General features: G+C 42.5%; 1 protein-coding gene across 1 annotated transcript in view; it reads right to left on the bottom strand.

The window, feature by feature from the left end:
- Positions 1-3,965: 3,965 nt before the first annotated feature.
- The window catches only part of LOC307190412 (germ cell-less protein-like 1), a gene marked incomplete at its 3' end in the record, with an annotated part of 41,048 nt that continues 19,813 nt past the window's right edge, over positions 3,966-25,200 (bottom strand). The window contains 1 exon segment of the mRNA XM_079929574.1: positions 3,966-4,078. Coding sequence (XP_079785700.1) covers positions 3,966-4,078 — 113 coding nt within the window.

Here is a 25,200-nt window from a genome sequence, read left to right as displayed (position 1 = left end):
GGAGTGGACATACTGCCCCCATCAGGCTGGGAAGTGTCAGAGCTTGTGGGGCACTGGAAAAGTGAGCCTGGAGCTGGGTGGAGGGGAACTGCTGCGCTATCCCGGGCTATCCGAGTTTGGCTGAGAAATAACATGTCTGTTGCAGTAGAGCTCTCACTTCTGACCAGAAGCCCCTGGGGGAAAGCACACACTGGGTGTGCTGCTCACTCTTAGGGGCTGGAAGAAATTTGGCTGAATAGAACAAAGTGATTCTGAGGACAAAATGGCTCAATCAAGTGAAAAGTGATTTCAGAGCTGACATCAGCCTGACGTTAACAACCAGGTTCTTATTATTATCTGCTTTTGAACCTCAGTAGGAGAACTTGCCTACCTTTGATACTATAAGCACAATGCTTCATGTTTAAAGATTAAAGCAGCTTTCTGGCGCGTTGGAAGGAAATCACATGGGAATGGTTTTCACAGCGAGAAGCCAGGCTCCCTCAAAAGGATGTCACTCTGCAGCAAGATTACCGTCTCCTCCCATGAATATCAAAAAAGCCCATGATTAATTCTTTCCATTAGGAGCCCCATCTCCTGCTACTGTTATGTTTAAGACTGAAACAATATAGTCTGATTACCATTGTCCTGTGCAGTTTCGATTGCAAGGGCAAAATGTGAAATGTAGGAATTTTTTTTTTTTAACGTCTTGTCACTCCAGATGCAGATATACTTTGGAAATGGAATTAGAAACAATGCAACGGTAATTAAAGACTGGTGTCTTCCCTGGCACTAAAACACAGCCCGTAATGCCAAGAGTTTGATTGGCAGTATGTAATTAAAAGCTGCTTTAAATGGTTATACTAAACATAACCAGCTTCAAAAAGGTGACAGAGGGGAACAATTTTAATATAGAAGTTTTTAAAAAAGTTAGACACATTTAGAATGTGTGTAAAACACCTGATTAAACACTTAAAAGGAAATCCCTAGGGTGCACTGAAAGGGTTATATTCCACAGTTTTTGCTTTCTTATTTACATGAAGTGATAATTTAGTGCACACTGTATTTGCAAAAATTGCCAGTTAATGTGTATAAATTTTAGAGAAAAGGAGAAGTTTGAAACAACAAAATGATGGAATTTTAGAAGATAAATTTCAATATGCCTGAATTTATCCCTTTTCATTGATACAATTTAATATCATTCAAATAGAATTTAATACTTTTAAAATTTCAATTTTTGGCTTTACTGTATATAAATTATACCTCAAGTATAAATATTAATTGTTGGTCAATTTGAGTACAATATCTTGGTGGGGGAGGAGGAAACATTTAAGAGAAAGAAAAGGAGGAAGCAGGAAATGCTTCTTCCTGCTCCCTAAGCAATACTTACATGAAGGCCCATTTATTTGCAGAACCATTGGAGTTGCAATGTCACTAGGGAGTTACCAAAATGCAGAGAAAAGCTTGTTTTAAAGATAGAAAAAAAATTAACTTGATTTAATATACATATTTATGCGTTTAAAATGGTTCACATACATTTTGTTAGTGTGAGTTTTATTTGCTTTTGCTGAGAACACTACCCCTGACGCTCAAGCCTGAGGCTACCTGGTTATTCATATCCAGGCCCACAGCTGGGAAGAGGCACTGACAGAATCAGAGAGCATGCATCCAGGTCCGACAGGCCTTCCACGGTCCCCTTAGATGACTGGTGGTTTTCTCACCACTGCACTTACAGTGCAGCAGACCCTGTTACTTACTCATGTAACCAGCCCTGAACTTTCTTCTTTTAGAGTTTAAGGAAGAGATGGAACTCAGCTGACCACAAGTAAACAGGCGCAGGAAGTCCTGATTAGCATTATTAACCTTCCCTAAAGAGAAGCACAGCAGGGCCCTTGAAAATGGCAAGTTGAGAGCTTTTGACAAATCTGAACAGCCCAAGAGAAAAATGCTGCTAAATGGGTTCAGAGCCAGCCCCTTCCCTCCCTACCTTCCGCTGTAAATTGCTTTGTGACAGCAGGAGAGGTGGAGAGGACCTTTACCTCCGTTGGAGCAGCATGGGCTCTTTGTCAGGACTCGGTTCCATCCTGACTCTCAGATCAAGTATGATGACAATTCAGATAACTATCCGCAAGGGACCTGCTGTCTTTTTCAGCATTGGCAGTAACCGCTATTGTCTCATTAAGTGGCCCAATCACACATGGGAAAGTCTAGAACTGCTGGTAGGTGTTGTGGGGGTAACAAAGGTGTAAGGTGAAATCCATCGGGGAGCACTGAGTCTGCGTGGGAAAGTCACACACACACACACACACACACACACACACACACACACACACACACACACACACAGTGCTTATTTGCCACCAAAAGAAGGAAGGGAAGAAGGATGGATGGAAGGACGGAAGGACGGAAGGAAGGAAGGAAGGAAGGGTGGAGGGATGGAAGGACGGAAGGAAGGGTGGAAGGAGGGAAGGAAGGAAGGACGGAAGGAAGGAAGGAAGGAAGGAGGGGAAAAAGGAGGTAATTTTATTTTATTTTTAACATTTTATTTTATATTAGAGTATAGCTGATTAACAATGTTGTTTTGGTTTCAGGTGTACGGCAAAGTGATTCCGTTATACATATACATGTATCTATTCTTTTTCAAATTCTTTTCCCATTTAGGTTGTTACAGAATATTGAGCAGAGTTCCCTGTGGTCTACAGTAGGTCCTTGTTGGTTAGCCGTTTTAAATACAGCAGTGTGTACATGTCAATCCCACACTCCCTAACTATCCCTCCCCACCCTCCCCTCCGTAACCATAAATTTGTTCTCTAAGTCTGTGAATCTGTTTCTGTTTTGTAAATGAGCTCATCTGTATCAAAAAAGAGGTAATTTTAAAACAAACCCCATTGCTTTCCAAGTGATCCCTGATCATTATTTTTAAACTGAATTATTTAAGATTAATTTATTAGAGGTTCAATGCTTAATTTTTTTAAAGACTAATTGACTTCTTAGCATTAAAAAAAAACCCCAGCATTTAATTCCTAGTAATGTGGGTTCAGACATTACACTACCTATGTCTTGCTACCTATTTTGCTCACAACAAAACAAACAGAAAAGTACTTCCCTGGAAAAGCTCTGCTTTTCACTGTGTTCTCATCCTTATTGTTTGTAATAGCAGTGAAGTAACATTCTTGCAGTATCCAGGAATCCTTGAGTTTCTGAGAAGTGAAAAAGAAACTTCTCCACTTCTCCACAGACCCAGGAGAAGGGGGTAAGAGCCCAGGAGAGATTGCGTTTAGTTACACGGGATCACAAACGGCGATTTATGCATTCCTATCTTTCCTTTAGTATTTCTCCAACTCTGGGGGATGTGAAAGGGGCTGAACTCCCATCAGACCCAGCAGCAAAAGAGGGGAGCCACAGCCTGACTTAAAAGCATTTGAGGGGCTTCCCTGGTGGCGCAGTGGTTGAGAGTCTGCCTGCCGATGCAGGGGACACGGGTTCGTGCCCCGGTGCGGGGAGATCCCACATGCCGCGGGAGAGGCTGGGCCCGTGAGCCATGGCCGCTGAGCCTGCGCGTCCGGAGCCTGTGCTCCGCAGCGGGAGAGGCCACAGCAGTGAGAGGCCCGCGTACCGGAAAAAAAAAAAAAAAAAGCATTTGATTAAAATACAATTCTTTAATATTTTGGGGGGAAATAATTACAAATTTACAGAAAAGTGGCCCAGATAGTAAAAGAACGACTATATAGCCTCCACCCTGTTCCCTAATCCCAAATTCCCTAATGTGGTATTAACAGTTTACCACATTTGCCTTGTCCTTTGCTCTCTTTCCGTATTTTTTTTTACATACAGGGTTTTTTTTGAACCTTTGAGAATCAATTGCAGATATGATGCCTCATTACTCTCTAATAGTTCACTGTACATGTCCTAAAAACAAGGACATTCTCCTACATGACCACAGTACAGTCATCAAAATCAGGAAATGAACACTCATACACTACTCCCATCTAGTCCTCAGAGCCCACGTCGATTTCTGTGGTCATCCCCGTCATGTCCTTTTCTGTCCCAGGATCAAACCCAGGATCACATGTTGCATTACTTGTCATGACTCCTTTGTCCCCTTCAATCGGGAACAGTTCCAGGCTGTGCTGCTAAACTGGCTCACTGGGAGAAAAAAGAAGCCCTAATTTGTAGTGGTTGCCAATTTTTATGGGGTACATATTCCCATTCTAGCCAATTTCAAGTTACCGACTTGATATCACTGTCATTGAGCAGCAGTGTTAGGAAGAGATGCACGCAATTGATTTTCTAAAGTGGGTCTGAGCCAATACCAGCTGGCTCCCATACACTGCTGACTTCCTCTGTCTTTTTGTATTTCATGACTACGGTATGATTTTTTTAAAAGAGTACAGGCCAGTTACTTTTTAGGATGTCCTTCATTTGAAGTTCGTCTGATACTTGTTCACGTTTAGATTCAGTTTATCCACATTGTGGCAGGAATCTCACAGAAGTGATGCTGTATTCTTCTCAGTGCATTATACCAGGAGGCACATGATGGTGATTTGTCCCATCACTAGAGATGATAAAAGAGATGTTCCATTCTGTTATTATGTGGTAAAACAGTATCTAACCAGATTTCTCCTGTAAAGGTAAACTGTAAGCATTTTACACCTTATACAATAAGTCATCAATAAGCATTTTATAGGGAGATACTTCTAGACTTAAATGTCCTCCTGAAAATTTTACCTACTAGTTTTAGCATCCATTGATGAATCTTGCTGGATCAATTGTTCCTATTATAATCACCAAATTGTTCAGTTCCATGAACCCTTTACAATTATCAGTTGTCATTCTACAATAGGTCGATCCTTCCCTTTCCCTCAATTTCTTTATTTTTATTTTGTGGATTCATGGATCTCTATTTTATTCCATGAGTTATAATTTGTTACTATCATTATTTATTTTGATACTGAAATATTGCAGATTTGGCCAGGATGAGCCCTTTTAAGACGGTGCCTATGTTCTTCTGACAGACTGTCATCATTCTTGGATCAATTTCTTACTTTATGGCACAAAATGTTCCAGGTATATCTTATACTTTCCCTGCATCAGCCGTGGAATTAGCCATGTTCTGAGTAGTCTTGGTTCCTTTGAGAGAATGGATTTCATTGCTCCTAGGCCTTCTCAGAGAGCCAGGAAATCTATGTACACACCCACATGCATGCACACACACACACATATGCATTGTGGTAGACATGAAAATGTACCACTCAGATCCGCCTACAAGGAAGGACTTGTTGCGGAGAAATGTCTTGCCCAGTATCACCCCTCTCCTGGGCAGCCAGCCCGCATCTAATGACTGATTGAAGAAAGGGATACAGATTGGTCATTTTGGTGCAGTGAGAAAAAATCTGACAGGCCATGTGTGCTCCAGAGTGGAGGTGACCAAGACTGCCCTGGGCCGGCATCACAGTTCAACGTCTTCTTCTGCCCAAGCTGTTTCCTTCCACATGTTTTGATCCCTAGTAAATATCCTATACTCCAATCTTCATCTTAGTGTTTGCTTCCAGAGAACCCAATCTGCAACACACACACACACACACACACACACACACACACACACACACACACACCCCTATTTCTACATTTGTAAATATATAAGTTCAGACCAATATTTCCAATTCTAACCGAACACCATGGGTTTATTCCAGTCTTCCCCTCCCCCACCATCACCAATATATTCACTTATTTCTCCATCCCTCCCTCTGTAAGCAGTCTCCTAACCAGGCAGGATGCCTCTTCATCCATAGCCCCAACACCAGGACCACGCTGGCCCTGCGGACCCCCCTGACTGTGTTAGCTGCATCCTCAGCACTGAACGAGGGGAAGGGGAATCCAGTTCACTTTATAAGATAGGGGTTTAAAAAACTCCATATGGAAATACACTTTAGTCCATTCTCTACATCTGCATCTTTATTCCTGTCCTGCCCCTAGGTTCATCAGAACCAGGACACTGTGGGGGTGGGGCGGGGGAGGGTAAGCTGACAAAGTGAGAGAGTGGCATGGACATATATACACTACCAAACATAAAATATATAACTAGGGCTTCCCTGGTGGCGCAGTGGTTGAGAGTCTGCCTGCCGATGCAGGGGACACGGGTTCGTGCCCCGGTCTGGGAAAATCCCACATGCCGTGGAGCGGCTGGGCCCGTGAGCCATGGCCTCTGAGCCTGCGCGTCCGGAGCCTGTGCTCCGCAGCGGGAGAGGCCACAGCAGTGGGAGGCCCGCGTACCGCAAAAAAATAAAAAAATAAATAAAAAATAAATAAAAATATATAACTAGAAGCAGCCACATCGCACAGGGAGATCAGCTCGGTGCTTTGTGTCCACCTAGAGGGGTGGGATGGGGGGGTGGGATAGGGAGGGTGGGAGGGAGGGAGATGCAAGAGGGAGGGGATATGGGGATATATGTATACGTAGAGCTGATTCACTTTGTTATGAAGCAGAAACTAACACACCATTGTAAAGCAATTATACTGTAATAAAGACGTTGAAGAAATACATTTGATTTGATTTGAGTGTACGTTTCAACAGTATATGATACTTATTTCTGTTTTACTGGTGACTGAGGTCTATTAAAAATGAAATTCTTGGGCTTCCCTGGTGGCGCGGTGGTTGAGAGTCCGCCTGCCGAGTCAGGGGACGCGGGTTCGTGTCCTGGTCCGGCAGGATCCCGCATGCCGCAGAGCGGCTGGGCCCGTGAGCCAGGGCCGCTGGGCCTGCGCGTCCAGAACCTGTGCTCTGCAACGGGAGAGGCCATAGCGGTGGGGGGCCCGCGTACCGCAAAAAAAAAAAAATTCTTTCTTAGAATTTCATCTTGTGTCAAATGGAGAAAGGGTTATCAAAATCAACATTCTGGCACATATGATAGAAGAGAAGTGTCAAGAGACAGCCCTAATTACTTTAGGAAGTTGCTCAGTAGAAATAGCAATCTTTACCAGCTAAGTCTTCACAGAGGCAGTGGGGCTTTGAACTGGCTTCTCTAGGATGTATTGGATTTGAATAAATGGATCAGAAATGGATCAGGAAAACAGAAAGATGGGACGTGGTGCCAAGAATAGGTAGAATGAGTAAAAACAAGGAGTACTGAGGGGAAGTGAGTAGATCAATTTGGCAAAAGAGAAAAATTCATGCAGGGGGAATGAGGAACATAAACTTGGAAACTTAGCTTGTGGAGAGGATCCTGATGATGCTTCAGATTTTATTTATTTATTTTTTGTGGTACGCGGGCTTCTCGCTGCTGTGGCCTCTCCCGTTGCGGAGCACAGGCTCCGGACGCACAGGCTCAGCGGCCATGGCTCACGGGCCCAGCCGCTCTGCGGCATGTGGGATCTTCCCAGACCGGAGCACGAACCCGCGTCCCCTGCATCAGCAGGCGGACTCTCAACCACTGTGCCACCAGGAAAGCCGCAGATTTTATTTTATAGGCAATGGAGAGCTACCTTTCATCCTTGGAGTGTAAAGATAAAGATGTATAGCAGCAATGGTCAAGATGCGTTGGTGGGAGAGAAAGCAGTTAGGCCATTATTGCTGTGGTTTGAGTTTTGATGATAAAGGCACCGGTGGGTTGCTGGATCAGTCAGGGTTCAATCAGGAAAGCAGATGCACTCTGAGTATATGGAATAAGGATTTGTTATAGATACAGACCTTAAGTATCATGAGAGACGCCATGGAAGTAAGCGTCTGAAAGGGGGAGTTGGAACATTTGAGAAAAGTCCACTTACTAGTCTCCCTGAAGCACTGGCACAGGTGGAAAAGTTGGAGCTTCAGTTTGGAGGATAGGTATGTGTAGCCTCCAGGGTGGGACCACAAAGGAGAGGTGGTAGAAATCTCTATGGGAAGTTGCATCTCTGTGTAGCTACTGTTTCTGTAGGTTTCCAGCCATGTGTCTGGTAGTGAGCCCAGGCTACTGTTAGTCATAAGGGCCAACAGCTGGGAGAGAGAGCCAATCATGAAGTAGATGAGAGCAAGACAGCCAGATGAGAAAGAACCCCCCTCCAAAAGACCACCTCTGCATCTGTCTGTCTTCACTTCTCATCATTATGACCTTCAGAGAGCAGTGGCTGCTAATTCACCTCACCTTTCAAAACTTGCTCAGATTCTTTGAATTACTCTAGGTCCTCTGGGAAGTAGAAGCCAAAGTGGGGTTAACAATGCAAGAGACTTTTTTTTTTTTTTTTCCTGGCTGTGTTGGGTCTTCGTTGTTGCACGCGGGCTTTCTCTAGCTGCGTCGAGTGGGGGCTACTCTTCCTTGCGGTGCGCGGGCTTCTCATTGCAGTGGTTTCTCCTGTTGCGGAGCACAGGCTCTAGGTGCGCAGGCTTCAGTAGTTGTGGCACGCGGGCTCAGCAGTTGTGGTACGCGGGCCCCAGAGTGCAGGCTCAGTAGTTGTGGTACATGGACTTAGCTGCTCTGCGGCATGTGGGATCTTCCTGGACTAGGGATCGAACCCGTGCCCCTTGTATTGGCTGACAGATTCTTAACCACTGTGCCACCAGAGAAGTCCCTGCAAGAGACTTTTTAAGGGAACCATCTGTGAAGGAAAATGGAGAGAGAGCCAGGGTAGGAGGGAGGCTGAAAGAACCATCAGACCATGAAGCAGGTCTGGCCCTGGGTGAAGGAGAGAGGGAAGAAAGGAAGGTTGGGTGGATCAGTATAGTTCTAAGAGAGTTTGGCAAAGCCACTGGGGAGTCCTTAAACAAAATCAGAGGAAAGTCCATCAGAGGAATGTTCCATCTCACAGTACAAGCCTGCTTTAGTATCCCTGCCATGCTCAGTCATTGTCTGAGAGTGGCCCATGGGAAGTGTGACTTGGGTGCTTACATGGTGACGGATTTGAGAGTCCAGCATCTGGGGCCAGTCAGTTGCCCTCCCTCTAGCTAGAATCCAAGAATCTTATTCTCATGGCCACCACATTCTTCTCTTGATCAAGTCTCACCTGGAACCCTATAGGGAATGGATTAAGTTCCAGCTTAACCAAACTGGCCACCGTTGGTAATAGTAGGGATAAGCAGAGGACTTGGGAAATGCCTCATTAAGGCAGAAAATGACAGGATGGTGACTGGATGGATGAAGGGGCCCAATAGAAGACTAAGGTCAAAATGTGTCTTGTCTAGGCTGCGGGGGATCCTTAAGAGAAAGAGAGAAGGAAATTAGAAGCAAGAGCTGGTCTGGAGGACAGCTGACAAATCCAATTCTAGATGAACCGGAGGTCCCGGAAGGAGATGCAAGTAGAACTATCTAACAAGCAACTGAAAACACTAGACTGGCTCTTGGGCAAAAGTGCAGGGAGAAAGATTGGATGGCCCTGCATGTAGAAGAATTTGTGGAAGGCATGAGAATACGTGGGTTCTGAGAGAGTGGAGAAAGGAGAGAGGACTTAATCCAGGCTTGTGCCCACAACTAGGGGGACTCAGAGAGTAAAGGGACAGAAGGATCATTCCAAGATAGAAAGGAATTGAGAACCAAGATCACAGGCTGCCACCAGGGCCAGAGAAAGTAGAGTCTCAGGGAGGAAACACCAGCAACGTCAATGCTCCAAAGAGGCCAGGAGATGGAGGACACACCACAGCTGCCATGAGATTTGGGATTAGAAGCTCATTTGTGGTTTTGCATAGTGTAATTTCCAAGGAGAGGTAGAGGCAAACGCAGATCTCTGGACATGAAGAAATGAGCAGCGGGTTACAGAAATGAGGGATGTGAATGTAGGTTAGTGGAGCCGTCTGACCCGCATGGAGAACCAATGAAAGTTTCTCCAGCCAAGGCAGATTTGACCAGAGTTGTACACAGAGGAGGAGCCAGTGGAAAAAAGAGAGACTGACAATATTAAAAAGGACAAAATCCTGAAAGAGCCTGGAAAGGTGGAATCAAGAGCTCAGGGGAAGGAGAGGTTAATGTCAGAAAGAAGACACGTGTATTCTTTTCACACATACATATCCCCTCCCCTGCTCCCAGCAGAGGAAATCCTGGCTCCTTCTCTAGAGGTCATGCCCATCATCCTCAGACTAATTAGCATCATGCATTTTTACTACTAACAATAGCTCATAAGCCGATCGTACATTCACAAAGTAAAAATGTAAGTCGCTTGGCTTTTGCTTATGAAAACTAACTGCATGGAACAATTAATAAAGAGAAATATCTTGCAACTCACTAGAGAAGAATCCTCCATAGACGTCAGGGTTCTGGTATTTTATTCCTACATTAAATTTAAGGATGTGGGGGCTTGTTAAACTGGCTTTCTATTTGGAGATTTGTGGAGTTAGCGTATTCCGAATGTCTTTGGCAAGATAATTTAGGTAAGAAAGTTTGTGCATATCTTTTAGTGCAGGTGACAACATTCCAATAACGTATTTTACAGAGAGCAGAACACAGTCATTAATAACGCAACATCCTCACCAGTCATGCATATTTCTTTTTTGTAACAAGCATCTTGTTTGGTAATGGCAGGACAGCAGAGTGGCTATCCTGCCACACTGACATTCATGAAGTCCAATCCATTTTAAGAAATGCACATATAGAGACTTTCTGCTCGACTCTTTCTAAACTGCTGTCTCTATTCTTACGACTTAGGGATTTGGGAAATACCCTCCTGGTAAAATACTTTAAAATGCATCTCCCCTGCTGTATATCCATTATGTCAATTGAACTACGTAAGAAATTCTTAAAATATAGCCTGCTTTATTTATTTATTTTTTAAAAACTTTATTGGAGTATAATTGCTTTACAATGGTGTGTTAGTTTCTGCTTTATAACAAAGCGAATCAGTTATACATATACATATGTTCCCATATCTCTTCCCTCTTGCGTCTCCCTCCCTCCCACCCTCCCTATCCCACCCCTCCAGGCGGTCACAAAGCACCGAGCTGATCTCCCTGTGCTATGCAGCTGCTTCCCACTAGCTATCAACCTTATGTTTGGTAGTGTGTATATGTCCATGCCTCACTCTCGCTTTGTCACAGCTTACCCTTCCCCCTCCCCATATCCTCAAGTCCATTCTCTAGTAGGTCTGTGTCTTTATTCCTGTCTTACCCCTAGGTTCTTCATGACAATTTTCTTTCTTAAATTCCATATATATGTGTTAGCATACGGTATTTGTCTTTCTCTTTCTGACTTACTTCACTCTGTATGACAGACTCTAGGTCTAACCACCTCATCACAAATAGCTCAATTTCATTTCTTTTTATGGCTGAGTAATATTCCATTGTATATATGTGCCATGTCTTCTTTATCCATTCATACGATGATGGACAGTTAGGTGGCTTCCATGTCCTGGCAATTGTAAATAGAGCTGCAATGAACATTTGAGTACATGACTCTTTTTGAATTGTGGTTTTCTCAGGGTATATACCCAGTAGTGGAATTGCTGGGTCATATGGTAGTTCTATTTGTAGTTTTTTAAGGAACCTCCATACTGTTCTCCACAGTGGCTGTATCAATTCACATTCCCACCAGCAGTGCAAGAGTGTTCCCTTTTCTCCACATCCTCTCCAGCATTTATTGTTTCTAGATTTTTGGAGGATGGCCATTCTGACTGGTGTGAGATGATATCTCGGTGTAGTTTTTTTTTTTTTTTTTTTGCGGTACGCGGGCCTCTCACGGCCGCGGCCTCTCGCGTTGCGGAGCACAGGCTCTGGACGCACAGGCTCAGTGGCCATGGCTCATGGGCCCAGCCACTCCGCGGCATGTGGGATCGTCCCGGACCGGGGCACGAACCCGTGTCCCCCACATCAGCAGGCGGACTCCCAACCACTGCGCCACCAGGGAAGCCCCATTGTAGTTTTGATTTGCATTTCTCTAATGATTAATGATGTTGAGCATTCTTTCATGTGTTTGTTGGCAGTCTGAATAATTTCTTTGGATAAATGTCTATTTAGGTCTTCTGCCCATTTTTGGATTGGGTTGTTTGTCTTCTTTTCATTGAGCTGCATGAGCAGCTTGTAAATTTTGGAGATTAATCCTTTGTCAGTTGCTTCATTTGCAAATATTTTCTCCCATTCTGAGGGTTGTCTTTTGGTCTTGTTTACGGTTTCCTTTGCTGTGCAAAAGCTTTGAAGTTTCATTAGGTCCCATTTGTTTATTTTTTTTTATTTCCATTTCTCTATGAAGTGGGTCAAAAAGGATCTTGCTGTGATTTATGTCATAGAGTGTTCTGCCTATGTTTTCCTCTAAGAGTTTGATAGTTTCTGGCCTTACATTTACGTCTTTAATCCATTTTGAGCTTATTTTTGTGTATGGTGTTAGGGAGTGATCTAATCTCATACTTTTACATGTACCTGTCCAGTTTTCCCACCACCACTTATTGAAGAGGCTGTCCTTTCTCCACTGTACATTTCTGCCTCCTTTATCGAAGATAAGGTGACCACATGTGCATGGGTTTATCTCTGGGCTTTCTATCCTGTTGTTGGAAGATTTTTAATCACAGTTTCAATTTCAGTGCTTGTGATTGGTCTGTTCATATTTTCTATTTCTTCCTGATTCAGCCTTGGCACATTGTGCATTTCTAAGAATTTGTCCATTTCTTCAAGGTTGTCCATTTTATTGGCATAGAGTTGCTTGTAGTAATCTCTCATGATCCTTTGTATTTCTGCAGTGTCAGCTGTTACTTCTGCTTTTTCATTTCTAATTCTATTGATTTGAGTCTTCTCCCTTTTTTTCTCGATGAGTCTGGCTATTGGTTTATCAATTTCGTCTATCTTCTCAAAGAACCAGCTTTTAGTTTTATTGATCTTTGCTATCATTTCCTTCATTTCTTTTTCAGTTATTTCTGATCTGATCTTTATGATTTCTTTCCTTCTGCTAATTTTGGGGTTTTTTTGCTCTTCTTTCTCTAATTGCTTTAGGTGCAAGATTAGGTTGTTTATTCGAGATGTTTCGTGTGTCTTAAGGTAGGATTGTATTGCTATAAACTTCCCTCTTAGAAATGCTTTTGCTGCATCCCAAAGGATTTAGGTCGTCGTGTCTCCATTGTCATTTGTTTCTAGGTTTGTTTTTTGGTTTTTTTTTTGCGGTACGCGGGCCTCTCACTGTTGCGGTCTCTCCCGTTGCGGAGCGTAGGCTCCGGACGCGCCGGCCCAGTGGCCATGGCTCACGGGCCCAGCCGCTCCGCAGCATGTGAGATCTTCCTGGACCGGGGCATAAACCCGTGTCCCCTGAATCGGCAGGCGGACTCTCAACCACTGCGCCACCAGGCAAGCCCTCTAGGTAGTTTTTGATTTCCTCTTTGATTTCTTCAGTGATCACTTCGTTATGAAGTAGTGTATTGTTTAGCCTCCATGTGTTTGTATTTTTTACAGATCTTTTCCTGTAATTGATATCTAATCTCATAGCATTGTGGTCGGAAAAGATACTTGATACAATTTCAATTTTCTTAAATTTACCAAAGCTTGATTTGTGACCCAAGATATGATCTATCCTGGAGAATGTTCCATGAGCACTTGAGAAAAATGTGTATTCTGTTGTTTTTGGATGGAATGTCCTATAAATATCAATTAAGTCCATCTTGTTTAATGTACCATTTAAAGCTTGTGTTTCCTTATTTATTTTCATTTTGGATGATCTGTCCATTGGTGAAAGTGGGGTGTTAAAGTCCCCTACTATGATTGTGTTACTGTCGATTTCCCCTTTTATGGCTGTTAGTATTTGCCTTATGTATTGAGGTGCTCCTATGTTGGGTGCATAAATATTTACAATTGTTATATCTTCTTCTTGGATGGATCCCTTGATCATTATGTAGTGTCCTTCTTTGTCTCTTGTAATAGTCTTTATTTTAAAGTCTATTTTGTCTGATATGAGAATTGCTACTCCAGCTTCCTTTCGATTTCCATTTGCATGGAGTATCTTTTTCCATCCCCTCAGTTTCAGTCTGTATGTGTCCCTAGGTCTGAAGTGGGTCTCTTGTAGACAGCATATATAAGGGTCTTGTTTCTGTATCATTCAGCCAGTCTGTATCTTTTGGTGGGAGCATTTAATACATTTACATTTTAGGTAATTATCGATATGTGTATTCTTATTACCATTTTCTTAATTGTTTTGGGTTTGTTATTGTAGGTCTTTTCCTTCTCTTGTGTTTCATGCCTAGAGAAGTTCCTTTAGCATGTGTTGTAAAGCTGTTTCGGTGGTGCTGAACTTTCTCAGCTTTTCCTTGTCTGTAAAGGTTTTAATTTCTCCATCAAATCTGAATGAGATCCTTGCTGGGTAGAGTAATCTTGGTTGTAGGTTTTTCTCTTTCATCACTTTAAATATGTCCTGCCACTCCCTTCTGGCTTGCAGAGTTTCTGCTGAAAGATCAGCTGTTAACCTGATGGGGATTCCCTTATGTGATATTTGTTGTTTTTCCCTTGCTGCTTTTAATATGTTTTCTTTGTATTTAATTTTTGACAGTTTGATTAATATGTGTCTTGGTGTGTTTATCCTTGGATTTATCCTGTATGGGACTCTCTGTGCTTCCTGGACTTGATTAACTATTTCCTTTCCCATATTAGGGAAGTTTTCAACTATAATCTCTTCAAATATTTTCTCAATCCCTTTCTTTTTCTCTTCTTCTTCTGGGACCCCTATAATTCGAATGTTGGTGCATTTAATGTTGTCCCAGAGGTCTCTGAGACTGTCCTCAGTTCTTATCATTCTTTTTTCTTTATTCTGCTCTGCAGTAGCTATTTCCACTATTTTATCTTCCAGGTCACTTATCCATTCTTCTGCCTCAGTTATTCTGTTATTGATCGCTTCTAGAGTATTTTTAATTTCATTTATTGTGTTGTTCATTGTTGCTTGTTTCCTCTTTAGTTCTTCTAGGTCCTTGTTAAATGTTTCTTGCATTTTCTCTATTCTATTTCCAAGACCTTGAATCATCTTTACTATCATTATTCTGAATTCTTTATCAGGTAGACTGCCTATTTCCTCTTCATTTGTTAAGTCTGGTGGGTTTTTATCTTGCTCCTTCATCTGCTGTGTGTTTTTCTGTCTTCTCAGTTTGCTTATCTTACTGTGTTTGGGGTCTCCTTTTTGCAGGCTGCAGGTTTTTAGTTCCCGTTGTTTTTGGTGTCTGCCCCCAGTGGCTAAGGTTGTTTCAGTGGGTTGTGTAGGCTTCCTGGTGGAGGGGACTAGTGCCTGTGTTCTGGTGGATGAGGTTGGATCTTGTCTTTCTGGTGGGCAGGTCCACATCTGGTGGTGTGTTTTGGGGTGTCTGTGGACTTATTATGATTTTAGGCAGCCTCTCTGCTAATGGGTGGGGGTGTGTTCCTGTCTTGCTAGTTGTTTGGCATAGGGTGTCTAGCACTGTAGCTTGCTGGTCATTGAGTGAAGCTGGGTGTTGGTGTTAAGATGGAGATCTCTGGGAGATTTTCGCCGTTTGATATTACATGGTGCTGTGAGGTCTCTTGTGGACCAGTGTCCTGAAGTTGGCTCTCCCACCTCAGAGGGACAGCACTGACTCCTGGCTGCAGCACCAAGAGCCTTTCATCCACACGGCTCAGAATAAAAGGGAGAAAAATTAGAAAGAAAGAAAGAAAAAGGATAAAATAAAATAAAGATAAAATAAAGTTATTAAAATAAAAAATAATTATTAAGAAAAAAATTTTTTTTAAAGTGAAAAAAAACCGGACAGACAGAACCCTAGGACAAATGGCGAAAGCAAAGCTATACAGACAAACTCTCACACAGAAGCATACACATACACACTCACAAAAAGAGGAAAAGGGGAAAAAATCATAAATCTTGCTCTCAAAGTCCACCTCCTTAATTCGGGATGATTGGTTGTCTATTAATGTATTCCACAGATGCAGGGTACATCAAGTTGATTGTGGAGCTTTAATCCGCTGCTTCTGAGGCTGCCAAGAGAAATTTCCCTTTCTCTTCTTTGTTCTCACAGCTCCCGGGGTTCAGCTTTGGATTTGGCCCCGCCTCTGCGTGTATGTCGCCTGAGGGCTTCTGCTGTTCGCTCAGACAGAACGGGGTTAAAGGAGCAGGTGCTTCGGGGACTCTGGCTCACGCAGGCCGCGGGAAGGGAGGGGCACGATGCGGGGCGGGCCTGCGGTGGCAGAGGCCGGCGTGACGTTGCACCAGCCTGAGGCGCGCCGTGCGTTCTCCCGGGGAAGTTGTCCCTGGATCACAGGACTCTGGCAGTGGTGGGCTGCACAGGCTCCCGGGAGGGGAGGTGTGGAGAGTGACCTGTGCTCACACACAGGCTTCTTGGTGGCGGCAGCAGCAGCCTTAGCGTCTCATGCCCGTCTCTGTGGTCCGCGCTTATAGCCGTGGCTTGTGCCCGTCTCTGGAGCTCCTTTAAGGGGCGCTCTTAATCCCCTCTCCTCACGAACCAGGAAACCTAGCCTGCTTTATTTATATAAGGATAATTATTTTTGGAGGATGCCATGCTTAGAAGGAGTAGGGGGAAGAACTAATCGCTGTATTGGAGGACCATCCTGGGACTCAGCATCTTTGGAAGAGCAGCTAGGAGACCATTCAAAAATATTGGTTTGGCCAAAAACCTCGTTCGGGTTTTTCTATAACATCTTACACGGAAAAAACCTGAACGAACTTTTTGGCCCACCGAATACATCAAGCAAATCAAGATCAGCGTTCCTCTCCTTTTGTAAATGAAAGGGAACAATGAAGAAAGCGCATGCTCAGCATCGCTCTGGTTAAATTCCCTCCTGTGGGCTGACCTTCCAAACCTGGCTTATTGAGACTAACTGGAGAGAAGTGTCTGATTTATAGAATGTTTTATAAGAAATGCACTTAGTAACTCAAACCTAAATGCAAATGGTAACTCAAACCGGGTACAAATTTTGCCAGGCGGGTGTCCTGGAAGCACCAGTTCCCAGACTGGAGCCGACAATGCTTTGTAATTAGCATAGCGACTGTGTGTGCAGTACGTCGATGCTCCTAAAGGGCTGTCTTTAAGCCCATTTCTTAATCTTCAGTATTCTCCCTGCAACTTTGTTTACCCTAGTAAACTTTTGGAAATAAACTTTAGTCATGTCCCTGTTCCATGAACTCAAATTTAGTGGGACCTCAATTAAGGAGGATTTATTTGTGTGTGTTTGTGTGTGTGTGTGTGCACGTGCACATCTGTATGCATGTTTTTAGCCATTTTATTTTTAACCCAGGAAGGAGAAAAAGAAAACACCAAGACATCACCAAGGTATAGGCCACAATGCCATATATGTTCTGCACATGGTGATAAGGGCATGGTCCTCAAGGGAGGTGAATTGATATTTTTTGAATGTATGCCAAGTTCCAGACCCTGAATTAGGTGATTTTATATTAGAATCTAGGATTTATAAATCTCAGCCCAGGGATTCTTGTAATATAATATTCTAGTCATCTAATTCTTGTAATATCAAAATACGCTCCCTTGAAAAGACGCAAAGAAGCTCAGGAGATAGCAGAGTAATCAGGAGTCACTTAGGTAGCAGCCTCAACTCGCTGAAAAAAGTAGATGACCTAGAATAAAGACAAAGAAGAAAAAACAACCAGAAAACGTGTGTCCCTCAAAACAAGACAACAAAAAACTCTGAAGCAAATCAAATACAGAGCAAGTAAAACAAACGGACTCAAATCAGCAAACTTGAACTCATGCACTTTTCTTATAGTAGAGCTTCACGACTTCACTGAGAATCAATATATTCTTATACTGGACCCAATTTTAAGTTGCTTGAATGAGTGCTGTCTTAGCCAGCTGGAGATTAGAAGCAACCTGTTCCATTAAGGTGCTGTTGGTGGCAGCTCTAATTCTAACTGAAGGAAGAGCTATCGTCCTCTATGTCTAGCAGATGTCCAAACTCAACACCTGCCAATCTAGGATCTCTGATGTAGAGGATGAAGTGCTTCAATAATCCCCACATGTATTTCTATATTATAACACAGAGAACTATGACCCACATTTAAATTTTATTTTACTTTTAAAATTTTTATTGAAATACAGTTGATTTACAATGTTGTGTTAGTTTCAGGTGTACAGCAAAGTGATTCAGTTATATATATATATATATATATATATATATGTGTGTGTGTGTGTGTGTGTGTGTGTGTGTGTGTGTGTGTGTGTTCTGTTTTACATTCTCTTCCATTATAGATTATTACAAGATATTGAGTATAGTTCCCTGTGCTATATAGTAGGTCCTTGTTGCTTATCTATTTTATATATAGTAGTGTGTATATGTTAATCCCAAATTCCCAATTTGTCCCTTCTCCCCTTAAATTTTATTGATGAAGAATATTTCATTTGTGACGGAGATGGAAAAACATTATTTTTTCTTTTACTTTCATTCATTCTTTTCCTCAATCATTTACTTGCTCATTATTTTCATCCACTCAACAAAATCTGATGTGGCTGAGGTGTTTCTATATTAAGATGTTAAGGAAATACTGTATTTTCAGGTGGTCTGACTTCCGATTGATCTTAAATCACTTACATAGATCTAGCAGCTTTTAGGATCCAAATGCAATCTGGGGAAATGTTTCCCTGATGAAAGGGAAATGAAGAACTCTGGAGTAGCCATGAGAACGAAACCACAATCCAAGGCAGTTCTTTTGAGAAAATTTTAATTGTGAGTGAATGAATGCTCTTTGTCATTAATATAGATCTTGTCCATATAAACAGAGAAAACCCACTAAGGCAATGTTATAGATTTAAAAGAATAAAAGGGAAAAGGAACAGAAGAGAAACAAGGAAGAAAACATTAAATAAAACAAGAGGAGGTCCCACTCTGAGCAATGCGAATACGCATTAAGCTACTTCTCAGCTCAGGATAAAATAAACTCTTCAACTGCACCAAAATAATGTACCGACCCAATAGGTACAGAGAACCAGCCTGAACTATGTCCTAAGGCAAAGTTTACCTTTGCTTGAAAACTCTCTTTCAGAATTCGGTTCCATTTATATATTCAGTTCTGTTTAGCTAATTTCTCAGACATTTATTGAGTCTTAAAATAGGGTAGGCCTATTCAATCTATGCACGCTGTTAAAACTGTCTCTTACCAATTAGTTCCAAAAATATTTGGAGACACACACACACACAAACACACACACACGCCTACATTTTTATTACTTTTAAATAACCCTAATCAAGCATGCCACTTCCTTGTGATTACTGTCTTTTCTTTTCCTAAACGATTGGAAACCAGAGATGTCAAGTCTTACACAAACAGCTAAAAGTAACTATAATAAAACTGATTCAATAAATCTGTGAAATTGGCTAACTTGATTTTCTTTGCTTTTATGACTTGCCTTTCCTGTAACATCATTTAATTTCCTCATTATTGAGCACTTACTGTCAGGCATTAATAAACCTTTTCTCAGAAAATATTTTGATATCAGTTATTTATTTACTTATTTATTTGTTTATTTACTTACAAATGAATATCTATCCATCTGAAACAGGAGGGAAGGGGACAGGGCACAACCTTTAAAAGAATGACATAGCCATAGGACATGACAAAAACTGGTTAGAACCAACTAGGTCCAAGATGGTAGAAGACTGACTTCCAGTAGACCTTGAGCCTCATTATACACACATTGTAATACATTAGCATCTACATGACACACCCACCAGCACCATGACAGTTCTGAGGACAACCATAAAAGGCCAAAAAGTGGGCGGTGGCCCAGTTCCTGGAAATCTCCACTCCCTCCCCAAATAATTGCAATAATCCTCCCACTCATTAGCCTATGAAATTACCGAGCCCATAAAAACTAGCTCTCTCTCACCTTCTGAGATGACCCACACTCTGTGGAGTGTGTTTCTCTCTAAATAAATCCACTTCTTACCTATAACTTTGTCTCTCACTGAATTCTTTCTGTGATAAGACATCAAGAACCTCAAATTCACCGGGAACATTATCTATCTATCTATCTATCTATCTATCTATCTATCTCTTCTTTTAAGTGCCAGGCTAGGTACTGGTGTTTCACCAATAAACAAGATAAATATATTTACAGTCCAAGAGTATGGTCTGTAAATCAATGTGCTGTCTTCCCCAGGGTATCTGCTTTTAAACGCTCTCAGATTGCAGAATAAAAGGCTTCGAGCTGTAAAAAATCGGAGTAAAAAACTATTTCCCTACCCTCTTATCGTGTGTCTGAGGCCTGAGAATTAAACTGAAAAAAGACAGACTAAGAGAAGAAAAGTCATACACATTTTATTTGATGTTAATATTTAAATTTTTAGCGCATAGAGACCTTCGCAGAAAAGAAATGAAGACCCAAAGAGGTGGTTAGACCTGGGGGCTTATATACCATTTTAACAAAGGGCGATATATTTATAGAAAAATGACAAGACAAAGGAAAAGGGGTTTGGGCTTCTGGGAGCAGTAAATTGTGGGAAGGTAAATATATGGGGAAAACTAATGGAAGATAAGTGTTATTTTATTAAGACTTGTTTGTGCAGACCCATCTCGGGGCTGACTTTCTATCTCCAGTGGTAAGGGTTGTTCTCCACCTTGTACGAGAGAGAGGAAGGAGAAAATGTTCCCAAAGGAAACTTTTTAATCTGCTTTTAGGCAGATAGGGGGAGGGCAAAGAACTCCTTCTGTGTTTGCTGCTTCTTAATTTCTTCAGCTCAAAAGTAATCCTTATGCCAAAGTGGCATATTTTGGAGTGGCATATTCTGACCCCTTTCAGTACCTTATTAAAGGACTCGTTATAGTCAAGGGGTGGGGTATTGGGGCCTGGAGACTGAATGGATGGGGACCACATCCCCATCTGGATGAAGGCATTAGGAAGGTGGAGGCTTTCTTTCTGGAACAAGTTACTGGTTATCTGCACAGCATACTCTCCAGTAAACCTTCTGCGATGGTTTCTTCTAAGCTGTTGAACTTGCCTTCTTCTCTTAATCAGGCTTTAATTTGGGCTTCTATTCACTGAACTCCCTGGTTCCACCCCAGTGTTACACTCTTCCATTTCCCCTGTCTTCCCCACACTCCACCCCCCTGACCTGGTGGAGCTAATTTCCTTGGGCTGTGAGCTTTCCTATTGGTTATGAATGTAGGTGAAAAGAGGGCCTTGGAGACAGAAAATCAACACTCCTTAGTCTATAACTCAGTGACCTTGGGCAACTTACCTAATTTTCTAAACCTAGTTGCTTCAGCTGCAAAAGGCGGTGTTAATAACTTCTGCCCCAATGTCTCTGTGAGAATTATATGTATGAGAAACTCTCAACTAATAATAGCTAGTGTTTATTGCATACTATGGAATGCCAGGGACTTTTCTAAATACATGAAGTGTATTTATCTCAGTAAATCATTAACAAAAATTGTATAAGTAGAAATCATTCTTTTCAATCTCCTTTTTTAGAGGAGGAAATTGGGGGCAGAGGGGAAGCAGAGACACCTGAGGTCATATGGTTATTTAGTTGCTAGAGCTGGGTTTGCGATCCAATCTGTCGGTCTCCAGAGCTCTGTTTGTAACCCCTATCTTATTGGCAGCCAGCACAGGCTAATTTTCTCTCATTTCTTTGAGTGTTTCCAATGCTTGCCTACCAGCCTCCTGGTCCTCACTGCGGACCCGTACTGGACACCAACACAACAGCACCAGTAGTCCCTTGGGCCACCGAGGGCTCCCTTTCATTAAAGCTTGTGGCAGATGAAACCTGGCAGGAACCTTCTCCTCAGGGATCCCCCTCTCCCTGCCCTATTGCATCACACCAGCAATAGCCAGTCTCTGCCCACAGGTCTAACCAGCTGCAGAAACCCTGAGTCTCTGGAAGGCAAACACGAAAGCTCACAGGGTCTGGCGTTCAGATCCTTCTCTTCCAGTTTTGACCCAACTCCCCAGAACAGTCACTTAGACATAGTGCAGCGAAACTGGTTTGATGAGTGATTTCCAGACTTCGGTTTGTTCTCTCTCCTGATAGCTGTTCTCACGTAGCTGAAGGCCCGTGGACTGGAAGAATAAGAAACTCTCTTTGCGGAGCCCAATGAGAAGAAACTACCAGAGGTCAATTTCAGCTCCACGCAGAGGAGACATTTTTTTTTTTTCCTTCAACAATTGAGCTTGTTTCCATCTATAGAAAGGGCTCTCAGAAGGATGGACTCTCTGCCTGTGGAAGTGTTCAGGCCCAAGGAGGACTCCTAGTCCAAGGCACTGGAACGTCATGGTTCCCAGTAAAAGCAACGTGGACTTTGAAATCAAGCTGAGCTGGGATCCCAGCAACACAACTTTCTCGTGCATTGAATGAGTCACTTAATCTTGCTGAGTTTCCTTGTGTATGAAACGGAGTAAGGGCTGGTGAGAGGGTTGAATGATAAGACACCTTGACTGGTGCCACCCTTAGAGGGCACTCAACAGATGGTGTTTATTTATTTAACTGACACTCGTAGAGGCCTTATTATGTGTCAGACATTATTCCAATTGCCTTGCAAATATTAACTTATTGATTCTCATGATAATCTTATGAGGTGGTACTCTTTATTATATCTGGGTGGAATATTGGATGCAGTGATTTCTAAAGTCCTTTGCAACTCTGAGAGTCTATGACCAGGATCCTGTCATGGTGATGCTAATAACAGATCCAGCTGGGCAGCTCTTGGTGAACAGAACTGCTTCTCGAAGGACTGTTTGATTATATTAGCTACTAGCTTTCCTGATCCTAAGGGTCAGGCATTTAGATGGATGCACTCCTCAACTCTCATACAGCTCAGGGCCCATGAAAATACCTCCCAATCAAGCATTTTCTCCCTTACAGTCAAGTCCATTAACAAAATTTTCCAGTGTCTTTGAAAGCATACTCTGCCTGCCTGGAAAAATGTTCTCCTTTTCCCCCTTCTCTCCCTTCTCTGCCTTCTTTTGCTTCTTATAATTAATTGCTACCATGTACTTAATACTTATGTGTGCCAAGATCCATGTTAAACTATACACATGTATGTGCATATCTATCCACATACCTATATACGTACATACACACATTTTTGAGTGATGTGAAACAGTTGTGTTTTGGTAAATTCTTAAATATGGTCCAGTCTGATTTCATTCAGGTCCTTCGCTTATTTCCATAGCTGCTTTATGTGCCTGGGATCTATTCCTGTCCCCGAAGATCCCTTCCTCCCTGTCTGGGAGCCCCTGCTCCAGCTAAGCAAATAGCAAAACTCAGGTTTCCCCTGACAACAACTTTCTCATTATTTAGAAGAAAGGAAAAGTGCTTTATAATGAAAGGTGATCAAAACAAGATTGAGGTAAAAGACAAGGGAATCAGAAGGTAGAAAATGAACATGGCATCTGAAGAACTGCATTAGGCCGTGAGAGACCAGGCCAGTACAAGCTGGTAATTATGTGTTGAGACTGAAGCATTACTCACAAGCTAACATTTTGCATGATGGATTTTCTGTGAGTAAATGCACGGGTCGTTTTCTTGTTGTTGTTGCTCTTATAGATTTTTTTTAAACCAGAAACATAGCCTAGAAGGAGGGAGGAATAAAAGGAGAATCATTCCTTCATTAGTGATATAATTATTCAATAGTCATAGATGAAGTTTTTATTTTGGCTAGTTTGGGGTCCCCTAGTATGGGAAGTATTTGGAAAACTATAAAAGCAAACAAATTGATAAAAGGGTAAAAAAATGGGCTTTGCTAAAAGGTGAACAATGGTTATCCATTCAAGAAAAAATATGGAAATTTACCAGTCAGTGCCTTTAATTATAGGAGAGGTTATAATAAACAATAATGGTCAATAATTTTTCTTTGCCAGGTGGAAAAAATAAGAAGAAATAGGTCTCAGCTACAGCAAGGAGAGTTGAGAGGCTATAATGGAATCTCATTATAGAATTATTAAGAGTCCGTGTGACTGGGCTGTGTTAGCACAGCGCATGGCTGTGAGATAAGGACCTTCCCACTCTACTTTCTGTTGGTCTCATTACTCACTACACCCACACACTCTCAATCTCAGTTCCAGTGGGACAGATTGTTGGAGCTGCTCCTGCCACCTGCCTAATCGGCATTGCTGGGCGGCCTCTGCTGTGTCTGATTTGACTCCCAACATCACACCTCCCAGGCTCCAGCTGGGGCAGGGGACAGGGCAGCAAGCCCAGCATTAGGGGACCTGGCTGACAGGTCCTGCTCCCCAGGTTGCTTTCCTTCTTTGGACCTCCATTTTCTCATCTATAAAATAAGCATGTTGGTCTTAATGCTAGTAGTTCTCCAACTTCGGTGTAGTGAAATCTTTACAATTATTGGATTTTTTTTTTTTTTTTGGAGACAGTGCTTGTTTAAAATTTAGAATTCTACCTGTTTCCCCACATAAATTTTTATTTAGTTAGTCTGGAGTGAGGCACAGGACCCAAGATCCTGTGTATTAATAAGCATCTGATATGAGGGATCCTGGGCTAGGGTATTGGTTTGCTTGGGTTGCCATAACGAAGTACCACAGACTGGGTGACTTAAACAACAGAAATATATCTTCTCACAGCTCTGCAGGGTAGAAGTCCAAGATGGAGCTGTTGGCAGCTGTGGTTTCTCCCGAGACCTCTGCCCTTGGCTTGCAAATGGCACCTTCTTGCTGTGTGTTCCATGGTCCTTTTCCCTGGTGTCCCTGTGTGTGTCCTACACTCCTCTTAGAGGGACAGTCAGATGGGATGAGGGCCCGCTCTTGTGACCTCATTTTAACTTAATCACCTCTTTAAGGGCCCTATCTCCAAATATAGTCACATTCTGAGGTGATGAGGGTTAGGGGTTCAACAAATGAATTTGGGAGGGGGACACAATTCAGCCCCTACCAGCTAGATAATCTCTAAAATTCTATGACTGATGACAGCTAGTTCATACCTCTTTCCACGCTCAGCTTCCTTTACGAGTCTTCTTATAGAACTATCGTGGAAGAGCGAGACGCCTATTTTTATAGTCTCTCCACTTCTCCAGCCAGAGTTCCCAGCATTACTTTGGTGACATCTGGCCTTAATCTCCTGGCCCTAATTGCTATTATCACCCAATCTAAGGTGCCTGCCACCCCGCCCCCCCAACTCCTGCACTGATCTGAGGTCTATTATTGCTTTATTTATTTGTTTCCTTATTTCCTATCTTTCTCCCCTGCTAGACTGTAAATTCCACAGATCAGCCTATCTGTATAGTGTGTTTTGTCCCTAGCACCACACATAGTGCCTAGCATACAGTAGGCAGTCACTAAATATTGATGCATGAATCAATGACTGAACAACTGATCTGAGTTGCGATGACCTTAAGGTCCAGTCAACCACAGATTTAC

The sequence above is a fragment of the Stenella coeruleoalba genome (genome assembly GCF_951394435.1).
Source record: "Stenella coeruleoalba genome assembly, chromosome: 8".
NCBI classification, from domain to species: Eukaryota; Metazoa; Chordata; class Mammalia; order Artiodactyla; family Delphinidae; genus Stenella; species Stenella coeruleoalba.
Note: the sequence above shows the minus strand (reverse complement) of the source record. Positions and strands in the feature narration are given on the sequence as shown.